This window comes from Peromyscus leucopus, chromosome 6, assembly GCF_004664715.2.
Source record: "Peromyscus leucopus breed LL Stock chromosome 6, UCI_PerLeu_2.1, whole genome shotgun sequence".
In the NCBI taxonomy this organism is placed as follows: domain Eukaryota; kingdom Metazoa; phylum Chordata; class Mammalia; order Rodentia; family Cricetidae; genus Peromyscus; species Peromyscus leucopus.
Window position 1 is genome coordinate 90,298,884 of NC_051068.1, and position 16,288 is coordinate 90,315,171.

General features: G+C 41.9%; 1 protein-coding gene and 1 pseudogene across 1 annotated transcript in view; one reads left to right on the forward strand and one right to left on the reverse strand.

Moving 5' to 3' along the window:
- The window catches only part of Lrrc39 (leucine rich repeat containing 39), a 23,592-nt gene continuing 7,304 nt past the window's right edge, over positions 1 to 16,288 (forward strand). The window contains exons 1-6 of the mRNA XM_028890159.2: positions 1 to 135; positions 3,042 to 3,232; positions 7,568 to 7,673; positions 9,284 to 9,440; positions 10,874 to 11,010; positions 15,883 to 16,028. Of these exons, the coding sequence (XP_028745992.1) occupies positions 3,093 to 3,232; positions 7,568 to 7,673; positions 9,284 to 9,440; positions 10,874 to 11,010; positions 15,883 to 16,028 (686 nt within the window). The 5' untranslated portion in view covers positions 1 to 135; positions 3,042 to 3,092. The remainder of the gene's footprint in view (positions 136 to 3,041; positions 3,233 to 7,567; positions 7,674 to 9,283; positions 9,441 to 10,873; positions 11,011 to 15,882; positions 16,029 to 16,288) is intronic.
- On the reverse strand, positions 2,164 to 2,975 carry LOC114707426 (annotated as a pseudogene).

A 16,288-nucleotide genomic window follows, 5' to 3' on the forward strand; every position in this document is an offset into this window, starting at 1 on the left:
CTGCTTTTCACTTCGTTAAAGCCCGACAGAGGAGTTCAGTCATTTGGATCCACACCGGAAAGGAAAATCACCTCGTGTTTCTAGCTGAAAATCAGGACCTCTGGGTATGTGTGTTGGCTGCGGCATCCCCCAATGGTGAGTGCTGTTCCAAAACAATTTTCCTCCGTTCCTTATGCGTAAATGAATTGCCAGTGATGACTTCACTGTGTGTGGAAGTGCACCCATGTAGTACAGGACTTGCGTTTAACTTATGAGTCCTTTAGGGGGGTTGTCACTCACATAATTGTCACTCTCGGGGACATAGGAGATAGGCTTCCCTGCAAGCAAGAATTTAAGATTGTATTTCCCTGGCTTTTTTTTTTAACTTTGGGAAGCAGGCTCCCATCGTGGTATCAACATGCTTCCTCACGGCGAGGCTAAGTGCTTTTCCTCACAAAGCAGTTAGATGCACAAATGTGTTGTTATGAGCTTGTTGTTTTCTGAATCTGTCATTTTAGGAAAACTAATATTAGAGATGACCAGTATTTAATGTCAAACAATGAAATAAGTTAGCAAGTGTGAGTTTACATATAATAAAACAATGCATATATAGAGACAGCATGCATTCTTTAAATATTTTCATTTTATATTGTTGAAAGTATTGAGTACTCGCTTCAATTTTATTAACATCTGAGACAATAAATTATAGGTCACATGCCCAGGCAATTAGGTCATTAGTCCATGTTCTCTATGGCTTCTTCCCCCACCGTCTCTCCCTTTCTTCTTTTATCCATCTGTCCGTCCTTCCTTCCTTCTTTCTTTTCTTCTTATTTTGGCATGATGTTGCTATATATTCCAAGCTGGTCTCAAACTCACCATCCTCCTGCCTCAGCCCACCAACAAGCATGTACCATTATGCCTAACAGCAAGGTTTATTTCCTGTAGAAAGATTTCATGCTCAATTCCTGTCTGTGGGCTTCAAGCATTCCTGAGAAATAGTACCCTATTAATCCTAGTAATTTTCTGCATATTTCTAATGATATAGCAACCCTAATTTTTTTCTTGCAACAGCTCTTTTCTGTTTCTTTTTCTGTCTACCCCCATGTGCCTTGACTAATTTTAATCCATGGAAAAGTAAATTTCCAGGAGGCATTCGTTATTTATCGCCATCATCATCGTCATCGTCGTCATTGTCATCTTGATCCTTTGAAGAGTCACTGTTGGGGACTTGTTCACATTGCATAGTGAAGGCCTAGTCTACCTGTTATTGAGAGGGGATGTGTAGACCTTGTTTATCGCCTGTGCTCTTCAAAGTAGTTACAGCCAATTTACATCCCCACCAACGCACAGCACTGGGGGAAATGCCTCACTCAAACTTGTACCGACACTGGGTAGCGTCAGTCTGTTACTATCAGCCATTCTGACAGGATGTGTGTAGATAGTTTATTTTGGTTTAATCTACAGAATCCTAAAGCTAAGTACAATTTATGATTTTTTTTTTGTCATTAGGATTTCCAGGGTTTTTTTTTTTCCCCATCTTATTGGTCCTCTTTGATTGCTTTTTTTTTCTTTCCTCTTTTAGTACATGTTAAGTGTGAGCACTGGGTTTCACCACAACATGTTGATGCATACAAGTAGCACGCTCTGGTCACAGTTACACTTCTGTGGCCTTCTCTTGCTTCTGAACTTTCTATCTTCTCTGTGAGTCACTTTCTACTTCCTAATAGTTCTCCTACTCTTGCTCTTGAATTTTTAGAAAAGTTATCTATTTATTATATTATTTTTGAAACATATGTATGTGTACATTTCTGTGAGATTGAATACCATGTGTGTACCTTTGGAGGCTAGAAGATGGCATCAGACCCCCATGAACTGGAGTTACAGACAGTGGTAAGCCTCATGATGTGAGTGATGAGAACCAAACTCAGTCCTTGGGAAGAGGAGCAAATGCTCTTAATCATTGAGCTGTCTCTCTAGCCATCTTTTTTTTTTTTTTTTTTTTTTTTTTTTTTTTTGAGGTGACAGCTCTTCTGTATACTTTTGTCCTTCCTTAAACTTTCTCCAGCACTGTACTTCCCTGTATGGACTAGCATATTTAGACAAAGGGGCACATAATTCTTACTCAGGAGTTTACTGAACATCATTCCTGCATCACACCAAAAAAAGGGGGAAAAAAATCCCTGAAGGCACTTTTTCATTTCATATGATTTAGAATCCAATGCTTTTGTAGCAAAAATACAATTAAATATGAAATTAGTAAAATGTAGCCTATAAAACTCAACGCAGAACCAGAAAAGTTACCATCTAGCCACAGGATAGCTGCTATACCTCCTATGTAAATCATCTCTCAATGGAATCTTTTAGAACCATACTGAAATACATTGTGCAATATGTTAACTGTAGACATCCGTATTTTTCATCCTTCATATCATCTGCTGCATTAAGTTGTCAACACCTGCTGGGATCCACAAGATGGAACAAAAGTAAAGAATAGCAGTCATTTCTCAAGGTTTGAGAAATCTGGTCCACCCTTTGTGTAGTTCCCTGAGATTTCTGCTCCACTGAAGTCAAAACCAGGATTTTCTTTCTGGAACCGCTCTAATGTAAGTTTTCTCTGCATTTGGTCTTGCACCCAAGGATCAGCTGCATATTCAGATGCATGTCCATCAGTTTGCAGCGTCTCTCTTGGTCTTTGTCAAGACAATGCGGACCATTTTTCTATCCTCCAAAGTCCATGTTCCTTCATCAGCGATTGTAGAATCAAACAATTTTCCCTTGAGGATCTCACGGCCACCCACGGCCAGAGCCACATGCCGGCTCTGCAGGTGGCACTGGATGTCCTGCTCGCGAGTGCCCGGGGGCACCTAGACTTCAATGAACACCTCCTCCAGGGTCTGGTACCACTGGCCCCACGGCGTGACGCACGGAACCACCCCACTACGCTCCTCAAACGGGGCAGACATCCTCCGGACGCCAGGCTCAACAAACATTGCCTCTCATGATTGTGGTGGTGCTTGTGAGTATTCTGAAACATGATGCTTCTTCCCCTCTCTCATACTTAGGTCTTTCCTGAGGTGGCCTGTGACTCAACCCTTCAGAACTTAATGAAGTAGATGACTCGACTACAATGTGGAAAAATCATGACAGAAAATGTGGTTTGTACTGGGGCCGTCAATGCTGTCAAGGAAGTCTGGGAAGAAAGAATAAAGAAACACAATGAAGATGTGAAGCGGGAGAAGGAATTTCAGCACAAGTATGCCATGACATTTTTTCTTAGATTAGTGGAAACATAATTTCATCATTATAAAAAGGCTACTTAGTAAGAGCTCTGCTGAATTTGCTAGATTTTTATTTACTGAGAACTCAAGATAATCTTCTTGAAGGCACTTTATTTTTATTTTATGTATATGAGTGTTTGACTGCAGGTAGGTCTGTCTACCACATGTGTGCAGTACCCATGGAGACCAGAAGAAGGCACTGGATCCCTAGGAACTGATGTTACTGGCTGTGAGTTGCCATGTGGGTGCTGGGAACTGAATCCGGATCCTCTGGAAGAACATGAAGTGCTCTTAACCATCTCTCCAGCCCTCAAAATAGTCTTTAATTTTTTCCTTTTTTTTAAATTATTTTATTATTTTGCATGCATGAGTGTTTTGCCTGCGTGTATGTCTATATTCCTCTCCCATGAAGTACCCTCAGAGGCCAGTAGAGGGTGTCAGATCCCTTGGGACTGGAATTACAGATTGTTTCCAGCTATCATGTGAGTGCTGAAGAGTCAACCCTGGTCCTCTGGAAAAGCAGCCAGTGCCCTTAACCACTGAGACATTGCTCCAGCCCTCTCAAATTATTTTTAAGGAAATAATTGACTCAGATGGGACTATGTCTTGAGAGTAACAAAAGGATGTTTGTGTGTGGAAACAGAGCCCTGCTTAACACCCACCGAAGTGTGGCTTATATGACAGTCTGATTTTCAGGATTATATCCACTAGAAACCTAGAGTGCACCTGACAGTAGAAGACAGACATATTCCCCAACCTATCTGAATGGCCATGAGCTGTAGCCAGGGCCCCTCTGGATCACATGATTTCTTAATAGAGGAGGTTAATATTGGGCTCTCATTGCTTCTGAAATCTTGACATTTGGCCTACCTTCCTGATTGGTTGCCTTCAACCTAATCTTGCAGGAATACCTCCTTTCTTTGTGAATACCACATGGCTCCCTGCAGTTCTCATTCATGAAACAAATAGCAAATAGCTAATAGCTACCATCAATTTAAAAAAGAAAAATAAGAGGAAGTTCAACTCCAGCAGCTCCAACTGGGGGGAAGGCAATTGCAAAAGTGTCCGAAGCACAGACTCCACATTGTTAGACTCGGTGCCCGTTCACCTCCCTCTACCAGTTCCCGTGTGTGGTTTGGCCCTCAGGTTAGCTCCCTTTATATCTTAGGCTAGTGTGTGTGTGTGTGTGTGTGTGTGTGTGTGTGTGTGTGTGTGTGTGTAAGAGAAAGAGAGAGAGAGACACTGGCCTTGGACTCACAGAGATCCATCTGCTTCTGTCTCCTAAGTGTTCAGATTATCTATCCAGAAATAAATAGCTAGATCTCAAAAGCAAAACAAAACAAAACAACAACAAAAAGAAAACTACGGGTTGGAGAGACGGCTCAGAGGTTAAGAACAGTGGCTGTTCTTCCAGAGGTCCTGAGTTCAATTCCCAGCAACCACATGGTGGCTCACAACCATCAATAATGAGATCTGGTGCCCTCCTTTGGCCTGAAGGGATATATGCAAGCAGAAGCAGAACATTGTATACATAATAAATAAATTAATCTTTAAAAAAAAAAAGAAAAAGAAAGAAAAGAAAACTACTTTCTATTAACCTTAAAAACAATTTCGCTGCCAAACCACCTCCTGGCATTATAAACCTTGGTTTTGCCAGGTGTGGTGGCACAGGCCTGTAATCCGAACCATTGGGAAGCTGAAGCAGGGTGATGATGAGTTTGAGACCAACAAACACAGTGAGAAAGAGCTGTGGAGAGTAGGCAGTCAGAACGTGAAGTTGGGGCTGTGGTGTTCTGTTGGCCCATTAGAAAGTGACATGAGAGAGAACCCGAGGAGAGGAGGGAGGGGGAGCTGGGGTTGGTATGTAAAATACATTTTTTTTTTTTTTTTTTTTTTTTTTTTGGTTTTTCGAGACAGGGTTTCTCTGAGTAGCTTTTCACCTTTCCTGGAACTCACTTTGTAGCCCAGGCTGACCTCGAACTCACAGAGATCCGCCTGCCTCTGCCTCCCGAGTGCTGGGATTAAAGGCATGTGCCACCACCGCCCGACGTAAAATACATTTTTAAAAATTATAAAAAAAGAAAGTTATAATATGACACCTCAGCAATTCTCCGAAGAACATAGCCCTAGAAATAAAAATATACTACCTGTGAAAGGTCAAATAGCAATTCATTTTAAAGATGTGTGTGTGTGTGTGTGTGTGTGTGTGTGTGTGTGTGTTGTGTGTATAGGTGTTCAGGTGGGTGTGTACATGGGCAAGTGTACATGTGTACATGCAAGTGAAGGCCAGAGGTGGATGTCAGGTCTCCTCCTCAGACACTCCCCACCTTATACATTTGCGTGTATGTGTACATGTGTGTATGCATGTGAGTGTGAGCATGTAAATGCATGTGCAGGTTAGTGCTGGGTGCCTTCCTCAGTTACTGTCTACATTATTATTTTTATTGTTATTATTATTATCATCATCATCATCACAGAGTCTTTCACTGAACTTGTGACTCAGCTAGGCTGGGTACCCAGTGAGCCCTGGGCATTCTCTTATCATCCCATCTCCCCTCCTCTGGGGTTACAGATGTGTCATGGGCTCACACTGGTGCTAGGGATCTGGACTAGGGTCCCCATTTTACTACCTCAGCTGTCTCCATAGCTCCTGTTTCAAAAGATCTTCAATAGGCAGAATGATGCTCCTAGGGTCAGGCGGCACTCGTTCTGTGAAGGCAAGTAAGAACAGATTTAAGAACTGGGGAAAAGGGGGAAATAATAGAACATGAGGCAGTTCAGTCATTCCAAAGTTACTTCTTCCCTTCTTTTTTTTTTTTTCTCGAGACAGGGTTTCTCTGTGTAGCTTTGGTGCCTGTCCTGGATCTCACTCTGTAGACCAGGCTGGCCTCGAACTCACAGAGATCCACTTGGCTCTGCCTCCCAAGTGCTGGGATTAAAGGCATGTGCCACCGCTACTCTGCTAAAGGGGATTTTTGAGTGATAAAATATTTTGGAATTAAGGCGGGCAGTGGTGGTGCATGCCTTTAATCCTAGCACTCGGGAGGCAGAGCCAGGTGGATCTCTGTGAGTTCGAGGCCAGCCTGGTCTACAAAGCGAGTTCCAGGAAAGGTGCAAAGCTACACAGAGAAACCCTGTCTCGAGAAAAAAAAAATTTTTTTTTGGAGTTATATAGTGGAGATAGTTGCTTGATGTTGTAGATTTACAGATAAAATCATTGACTTGTATACTTTAAAAGGTTGAATTCTATAGCATGTGAATCATATCTCACTAATGCTATTAGAAGCAAACTATAGAGAGAATTGTGATACTTTTTAAAGCCTTAGGACTGAACTTAGTATGTGCAAGGCACTGTGCTAGCCCCAGCACCGAAACAAATAAACCAACCTTGAAGCAATAGTGTTAGTAAATCCAAGACACAGCTCACTCTCCAAGGCCAATACACGCGAGGAGAGCGTTAATGTGAAGTGCAGGGTTATTAAAGGGCTAGCACCTTAAGATGGGAGGCTGTCGTAGCCTCAAAAAAGACCATCTTAAGCAGCTTGGGGACACGAAAGAGATTTTAGAAGATGTGGTGGTTTGAATGAGAGTGACCCCCATAGGCTCATATGTTTGAGTGAGTGGTCCCCAGTTAATAGAACTGTTGGGGTGCGGCGCGCTCCTCGGCCAGCGAGGAAGAACGACCACCATGCGAGGATCCGTCTCAGAACACACTTTATTGGAGCGCCTCTTGATTATGGGAGAGTGGGAGGTGAGGGGCCCCGAGGACTAAACTGCAGCTGCTTATATAGGGAATCAGGCAAACGTGCCGTACTGTGATTGGGTCCCGCCAGAATGCTAGCACGGGGAGCCACGGGATAGGCTGAGGACATAAGGCCAATTACCATACTCGTGCATCATAGCCAAATATGGAGTTGTTTACAGCTAGGCTACCAGGAAGCCAGCGCCATCTTTGAATAGCGGCTCCCTACATTGGGGGGGGTGGGAATAGGAGCTATCACCATGCCAGTCTGCTTCCTGCCATGATGAGCACTGAGCCAATGGGATTGGAAATCAGATGGAAGGTTGTTGCACATGTTAGCATTGGCTCCGTGGTTAGTTCTTGTTTTTTTTCTTTTATGCAAAATCACATTTAATTACATTGTTTCCCCCTTGTCTCTCTTCCCTTCAGCCCTTCCCATTCAGCCTTTGCTCTCTCTCAGATTCACGCACCGTCTCTGTTTCTTTCACTGTGTGTCAGTGGTTTGGAAGGACCTTTTGAATGTTATTTTTGCCATTACCTATGAATAAAAACATGTCCTGTGTCTTAGGCTGGTGCGGATCTGGGAAGACCGGGTCAGCTTAACTAAGCTGAAAGAAAAGGTCACCAGGGAAGATGGGCGAGTCATTCTGAAGATAGAAAAAGAAGAGTGGAAGGTAAGACCCTTAGAAGCAGTTCTTGATTGCCCACGCTCTGGACTGAGTGAAGACCTGAGAGGATTTGAGAATGTCTTTAAGACTAGGAGAGTTGGAAGTTCTTTAATAGCACAAGTGAATTTGGGCAACATGAACAATGGAAAAGAAATGCAAATGCATGATTTTTTTTTTTTTTTTTGCCCAAGAGTTTCTTTGCTCCCACCCCACCTGAACTCAAATCCCTTGTGATATTTATTCTCTAGCTCCTTCTAATGAGCAGATAGTCCATTGTGCTCTATAACAGTGATGACCAGGCTAACGCAAATCACACAGCTAAACTAGCAGTTTAGACTTCAAAATGGAAGGGGGCATTTCTGGTTAGGTATCCCCCCGGTTGATATTTTTCTCTCCCTCATAGGGGTATGAGCACACATGCACAGCTGTGCTCAATTACATCAGATAGACTAATTTTTACAAGGATTTCAAACCCCTGGATCAGTGTTGGTTTTTCATTCATGGGGTTATCTTTAGCTATGTGGTCAGTTTCCTAGTTTATTTTCTTTCTTTTTTTTGTTTTATTTTTTTATTTTTATTATTTTTGTTGTTGTTGTTGTTGTTTTGTTTTTCGAGACAGGGTTTCTCTGTGTAGCTTTGCGCCTTTCCTGGGACTCACTTGGTAGCCCAGATGGGCCTCAAACTCACAGAGATCCGCCTGGCTCTGCCTCCCCAGTGCTGGGATTAAAGGCGTGCACTACTACCACCTGGCCCTAGTTTATTTTCTTATTTGGCTTGAAAAGAAAAGGCATAGAGTTCAGAGTTTAAAGAAAAAAAAAACTTTAAAAGACCTCATAAAATAGGTTGGAAGTGGTGGCGCACACCTTTAACCCCAGCACTTGGGAGACAGAGGCAGGTGGATCTCTCTGAGTTCCAGGCCAGCCTGGTCTACATTGTGAGTTCTAGGACATCCAGGGCTCTGTAGAGAGACCCTCCCTCAAAACAAGCAAATATCTAAAATACTTAATAAAAGAAGTGGAAGAGAAATTCAAATCACCAAAGTGATTTTTTTGAATATTCTCATTTTTAATTCTGTATGTGCTCTTGGATAGTCTGATAAACACAACAGAATCATTCATCAGGACAGACTTCTTGTGTGTCCATTACTGGCCAGAATATATAGTTTTGTTTATTCTGCTATGGTTGAGACTTAAAGATTTAGTAATAAATGATGAAGTAAATAATAACTTGTATAAAACTGAGAATAAATTTTTAACAATTAAAAAATAATAAAAGCCGCCGGGCGGTGGTGGCGCACGCCTTTAATCCCAGCACTCGGGAGGCAGAGGCAGGCGGATCTCTGTGAGTTCGAGGCCAGCCTGGGCTACCAAGTGAGTTCCAGGAAAGGCGCAAAGCTACACAGAGAAACCCTGTCTCGAAAAACCAAAAAAAAAAAAAAAAAAAAAATAATAAAAGCCAAGGTTTGAGTAGTAGAAGTAGCCCAAAGTGCCTGGAAATGTCACCAATTAAGGGGAAAGTATCCTCAAGTGCTTCTACAAATCCCATCTCATCACTGCAGAGCAGGACAATGTAGAATAATCCAGGCCATGTAATGATTGTACACACATTTACTTTAGACTCTCCCTTCTTCTCTACTGAAACTGAGTCAACTACAAGAATGGCAACTTCATAGGACGGGCTTGCTGAAAATCCCTGAATTCATTGGAAGATTCCAGAATCTCATTGTGCTAGACTTATCTCGAAACACAATTTCAGAGATCCCCCGAGGAATTGGTAAGGACTATTGCTTTTATTCCTGTGCTATTTTATCTACCTGACAAATGGGCTTTTTTTTTTTTTTAAACTTCCCTCCCCCACTTAAAATACATGGAATAGCCGGGCGGTGGCGCATGCCTTTAATCCCAGCCCTCGGGAGGCAGAGCCAGGCGGATCTCTGTGAGTTCGAGGCCAGCCTGGGCTACCAAGTGAGTTCCAGGAAAGGCGCAAAGCTACACAGAGAAACCCTGTCTCGAAAAACCAAAAAAAAAAAAAAAAAAATGGAATAAAAACCTTATACTAAAGCCTGAGAAAATTTTAAACATTTCATCTAACTTAATGCTTCAGGGGATTCAAACTTAAACTGGGCGTTAGATAAGATTTCAATTGATAAAAGCTTTTGGAAATATCCTGTATATTTTGAAAACAACATTGCTGGTTTAACTATTTATCATAGAACATACTTGCGGCAATAAAGGGGGGGAAGATTCATTAGACGGTGGGAAAATGTTCCCAAATGAAAAATTGGTCAGGGTGTAGTGTTCTGTTTGGGGGTTTGGGGTTGGAGATCAAGCCCAGTGAAGGGGACTCCTGCCCAGCGGGGCTCCCTGCCTGACCCCGGATTAGGTACAAACTATACCCAAACACCTGTTTTCACAGAGAGATCCTTTATTAAGTGGAGACTCAGGCAGAAAACAGCAGCAAATGGCCTTACAGGCATAATTTTTAAGAGACAAAGGGGAGGTCTGTGTTTAGAATGGGCTAGGATGTGGTGGGAGAGGGCTGAGGGGGAAGGGGAACGGGGCAAGGGTGCTTGCTTGTCCTGGAGGGGCGAGGGGAAGAGGGCAGGGGTCCTGAGGGACACAGGACTGCCTCTGGATAGAGAGGAGACAGACGTAGCCCATAGACAAATGGCGATTTGTAGAGGTAAAATGGGAAACGCCGTGTTAGGATGAGGTGTTTAATTTTAATTGGGCATGTTAGTTAGGTGAACCAAAGGGGTTTTTGATAGCTGGATTTCAGTAGTCAGCCCCAGGAGGAGGAAGTGCTCAAATAAGGGAACCGACCTTGCTGACTAGTTTTAGGAATGTCATCTGATGGTGTTTAGCAAGGCAGAGGGAATGGGGAGAAGGGCAAGGCCTGCCAGAGCCACAGAGTGGGCTAGTGTCCCATTACCCAGGGTCTGGACAGGCTAGACAGGCTGTGTACATCCATAGCCACCTTGATCAAGGATATGGAGTATAGATAAAGCAGCATGAAAATACCACTGCCTTTCCTCCTACAGCACGATAAATGTGCCCCTGGTTTAAAGATGGGAAAAGGGAAGAAGGGAACAACTGAATTTGCCAATATGCAAGTAATTTAAGTATGTAAGCAGGAAACCCCAAGTCCATCTGCTTCCTATTGTGTATTATTAGTATTTATTGTTGCTGTTGTTTTTAATTATGCAGGACTGCTCACTAGACTGCAGGAACTGATTCTTAGCTACAACAAAATCAAGACTGTCCCCAAAGAGCTGAGCAACTGTGCCAGCTTGGAGAAGCTGGAACTGGCTGTGAACAGAGATATAAGCGACCTCCCTCCGGAGGTCAGAAGGTCTAAATGTCTGTTTCGTTGGCATCTACTAATAGTTTGCTTCTCGGGCATGTGATTATTGGGGGGGGGGGGGGGGGGGACAGCAAACAAAAAACTTGTGAAGCAGTGTTATGAATTTTATTTTAGGAAAGAAATACTTAGTGAAAAGCACTTTCTACCAGAAGGCAAGTCTTTTCTTAGAACCAACTCTACTTGGCATACAAGGCTCCTCTCTTACTGGCACTGTTCTGCATTATTTATTTGTTGACTGGGCTTATCTCTGTGGAGAGAAGACAGAACTTTATTTAATTTAATATTCCCATAATAAGGAGAAGCCTGGGTTCCTGTAGTGGTTACTCATACATGCTTGAGTATTTTGGCACTGCTAGGTATTGAACCCAGGCTCGCATGCATGCTGAGCAGACGCTCTGCTACTGAGCCATATCCCCAGCCCTTGAGGCTTTTTTGTCTGTCTGTCTGTCTGTTGTGAGGCATAGTCTCACAGTGCAGGGTGTTGTGACCTTGAACTCCCTATTTAGTCTAGGCTGGCCTTGATCTCTCAATTCTCACTCCTTAGCTTTTTGAGTGCTGGGATTAGAGGTGTACGTGATGTCTGTGAATTGGAATCCACTTCATGCTTTTTTGAATGAATATGCATGTAATTGCTATGAAGAACAATGAGAGAATAGAAAATCTCTTTTCCTAGTTGATTTTTATAGCATGCTCACAGTCCTGAAATAGACAAAGAGTATGACATGAATTGTAGGAAGTGTGCTGCATGCTGGCATCCTAGGCTTTTCCAAGTAAAAAGTAAGCTAGCAGGTTGGAAAGGCTCCTGCCTTTGACTTAGTGTCTTGTCATTGGTTAAATTAAACTGACAAAGACATCTGTGTCACCTTTCAAACAAACCAATGCTTAGAATCAGCAAGAAATGTCTACACTTTTTCTGCCTTGAAAACACGACTTTACAAGACCAAAGTTAAGAAGAAGAATAAAATAAAACAGAAGGTAGAGTTTCATTTTCTTACTTTATTTTTTGAGTGTATCAGACTTTTCTTTCCCAAACCACTGGGCGTGTGTTACTAGTAATAGTCAACTCCTCCCGGTTTGCTCTGGCAAACATAGCATACATGTTTCATCACGTTAGATTATGTTAATGAAAACATGAGGGAAATGGTGATAGGGACAATTTATACGTGTAGGAAGGCCGGTATGCGTGTTTTTCTAGAATAGGCTCTGTCACTAACAAACTATGTGAACTTGGACATATCATTAACCATTCTCTTCACCTTAGATTCTCCAGGAGACAGGTCACTATCGTGTGACAAGACTTTTCCTGGGGAGACACAATGCACATGTCTACTCACCCCAGAAAGGGAGCCCATGACAGACCAAAATACAGATAACACCACAGTCCAACTTGGTGAAGCATGAGTTTTATTGGGGCTCCTTACAGGAATATGGATGATGAGAAGTTACTCACAGGAGCAAAAATGACTCCCGGACAGCTGCATCACCAAAGCCCACCCCAGCATGAGTGACAGCTCCCAAAGCTGGGAACCTGGAGCACACTACATAGCCTGTGGGCCTCTCTACAAGTTGGAGTGTCCTTTCCAAGTGACAAATTTAGCCTAAACCTCTTCCAGGCCGCTGGTCTGGTCTCAGAGTCTCCCCTTTCTTGCCTCTTGGCTTGTCTCAGAGTGACTCTCAGCCGTCTCCGTAGTTCACTCTGGGGAAGAAGGACCCTAGTGAATTCGGTCAGTTTCAGGTACTTCCTGGAGCTAAGTAGAGTTATTTACCTGATGGCTTACAGAGCTTCCCTGCAGGATGGAATGTTTCAGTTTCAGAGGAAACTGCTACTAAAATATTAGAAATACTATCCCGAGATCTGACCCAAAGACCATTTAATGCCACAGTGTGTCCTCTAAGTATCTTTGCATCCTTGGACACACCCTATGATATTAGATTTCTATTTTCACATATAAGGCTGCCAGACAGATTTATTATCTTTTCCATATTCTATAATGAAAGAGTCTAGATAGTGTGCACTTGAGGGGCAGAGGTAGGTAGAGCTCTTTGAGTTCTCAGCTAGCCTGGTCTAGATGGCAAGTTGCAGGCTAGCCAAGGCTACAGAGTTCGAACATGCCTCAGAAAAAAACAAAACAATAACAAAAAGGGTTTTAGTACTACTGAGAGGTCAGCAACTGAAGATTTTTCTGTCAGACATTAAATTTTACCTACCTCATTAGTATACGTACCTGTTAACACAAACACTTTTTTTTTTAATTGATAAAAATTTATTATAAGCATTTCTAGTCCTGCTATATATATATACTCTATTTTATTTGTCTATTGTTCTTTTATACTGAATCCACTATGATGAGTACATCATGATGTCTTTTGTTTTACTCACTAGATGATTTTTTCTAGTTCATATTTGCTACAAATTTCATGTTTCATTTTTTTTCTCTGTATTATTTGTTATTACCACATTTTTTATCATCTTCTGTTATCATCTATTGTTCATTCTGTTTTAAATAGTGCTTTGAATATAGCTGAATGTTTTTATGTATAATCGCATTTTTATATGAAAGTATTTTTTTTTTTTAATTTTTATATTTTTTTTTTTTATTAAATATTTTTTTTTTAATTTTTCATTTGAACAAAACTTTTTTATACTCCACAATGAATCATCTGAAAATTTGAAAAGTCTGATAACAGTTTTCAGAAATGCATTTTCATTCATGGCTTGAATTAAAAAGCTGGAGAAACAGCATTGCCTACTAGATGGAATCATGCAGCTTCCTGTGTCTGTGTGCACATATGTACCTGTGTGTGTGTGTGTGTGTGTGTGTGTGTGTGTGTGTGTGTGTGTATGTATGTATGTATAGGCCAGATGTCCTCAGGTTTCTTTCCCAATCACAACCCCCTTGGACCCTTCTGTTTCTGCTTCCCAGCGCTGGGGTTTCAGATATGCTACACATACAGCTTTTCACTTAAGTGCTGAGAATCCAAACTCAGGGCCTACACAGCGAGCAGCTTACCTCCTAAGTCATCTCCTCAGCTCCCTCATCCTGCTTTTTTGCACTAACTACAAAACACTGTATTTGTGTACTTCTTGGTGCAGATGGTACATAAGGAATTCAAAATACAGAACCGCCGGGCGGTGGTGGCTCATACCTTTAATCCCAGCCCTCGGGAGGCAGAGCCAGGCAGATCTCTGTGAGTTCGAGGCCAGCCTGGGCTACAGAGTGAGTTCCATAAAGCTACACAGAGAAAACCTGTCTCGAAAAACCAAAACCAAAACAAACAAAAACAAAAACAAATAAAACAAAACAAAACCCAAAATACAGAACCTTGGCAGCCAAGTGGGTAGGCTATTTAGTTTGTTTTGTAAATGTTAATTAAGTTCTTATATCTTAAAACTTCCAGTAGGATAAAGAGGAAGGAATTTTGTGGCTGTAGGTCTATAACAGTTGAGTTCATCGAGTTCCATGAACTCTCTGAGTCATTTTATTCATACAACAGAAATAATGACACTGCCTTTGTGTGGCTGCTGTCATAATTATTCACTTATCTAAGTACAACTGTGGGCTAATCACATAGTTTTCTCAAATAAAAGTGGAGAACAGAAATAACTTAATAGATACTATTTTTTACGTGCATCTGTGCTTTGCCTGTATGTATGTCTGTGTGTGGATGTCAGGTGTCCTGGATCTAGAGTTACAGTTGTGAGCCACCCTGTGGGTACTGGGAATTGAATCAGGGTCCTCTAGAAGAGCAGCCAGTGCTCTTAACTGCTGAGCCATCTCCAGCCCCAATAATCCATATTTTTAGATTTAAAAAAATACAGAGCTCTAAGCATTACCATGAATACATTATAAAACTGGTGAGAGAATCCAGGCACAGACCTTTAACCCCAGTGCTCTAAAAAGCCAGTCCAATATAATCCTCAAATGTGAGAACCATAAAATAATACATTCCATGAAAAAATATTACTTAGAAAGGCAAATATTTCCATATAGTAACAAAATATAAAAGACGTGCATAGTCATGACAGATACAAAATTCAAGACAGGCACTAGCTCTGAGAAGCAGGGTGACAGGATTGCCACAGTAACACATTCTTCTTCTTCAGCCGAGTACTGTGCTGTGTGGTATAAGATCCGCAGTCACTCATTGCACTTTAAACCAGAATTATTATGGAGTGAGCTCGATGTTTGAGACAGTGAATGTGAGTAAGTCAGTAAAGCAAGTGTTATCTTGAAGAGCAAGTTTTCCCTTATAATTCTCAGTCGCTGGCTGAAAATAAACATGAGAAATGCTTCCTGAGGTGGGGGATGCTTTTGCCACACAGATCCTATTAACCCTAGAACTTGGTCATCTTGGAAGACAAATTGCCTTTGAATAAAAGATTTTCATTTCATTTTACTGGGAGCCCGGACTACCCAGGGTGTTTTGTTTTTTGTTTTTGTTGTTGTTTTTTGAGACAGGGTCTATCGTGTAGCTGTGACTGTCTTGGAACACACTATGTAGACCACGATGGCCTTGAACTCGGCTGCCTTTGGCTCTAGTGCTGGGATTGAAGGCATGCACCATCACACCTGCCTTTTTTTCCCCCTGCCCTCCGTCTCTGGGATTACAGGCATGTACCACCATGCCCAGCTTCTGTTATCTTTATATTTTAATTTATTGTGGACTCCTGTGTCTAAACACAGCTCAAGTGTAATGCCAGAAGTTATTCAGTTTTATGTGTGATTTGTGGACTGCTAGTTATATAAAGCTGGTGCAATATGAACTTTTTATGTGAAATAGTTTACCAGTGTGAGTCTTCTAGTAATGTACATTGTGGACAACTATTTAAAAAGCCCACTTTCCTTTTTAGCTCAGCAAGCTGTTAAGACTCACCCACCTTGATCTGAGTATGAACCACTTCACTACAATCCCTCTTGCTGTGTTGAACATGCCTGCCCTTGAGTGGCTGGATATGGGAAGCAACAGCCTTCAACAACTTCCTGACAGTCTAGAAAGGTACAATTGATGCTACCGACAATTCAAAGCCACCTATGAAGAAATAAGAAACAATATACCCAACAACTAGGAGCCCATAATAATCATAAAAGACCCAATTAGTTCAAAATGTAATCTTTCAGGGGGTTATTTCCATTTATTCCAAATATGTGAGAGGATTTGGGGAAGGGAAAACGAATTGCTTTCAAGACATTACCAAGAACATGCCACAGTAATCACACCGCTTAGTGCATGCCAGGCACCTCTGCATGCGCTACTAA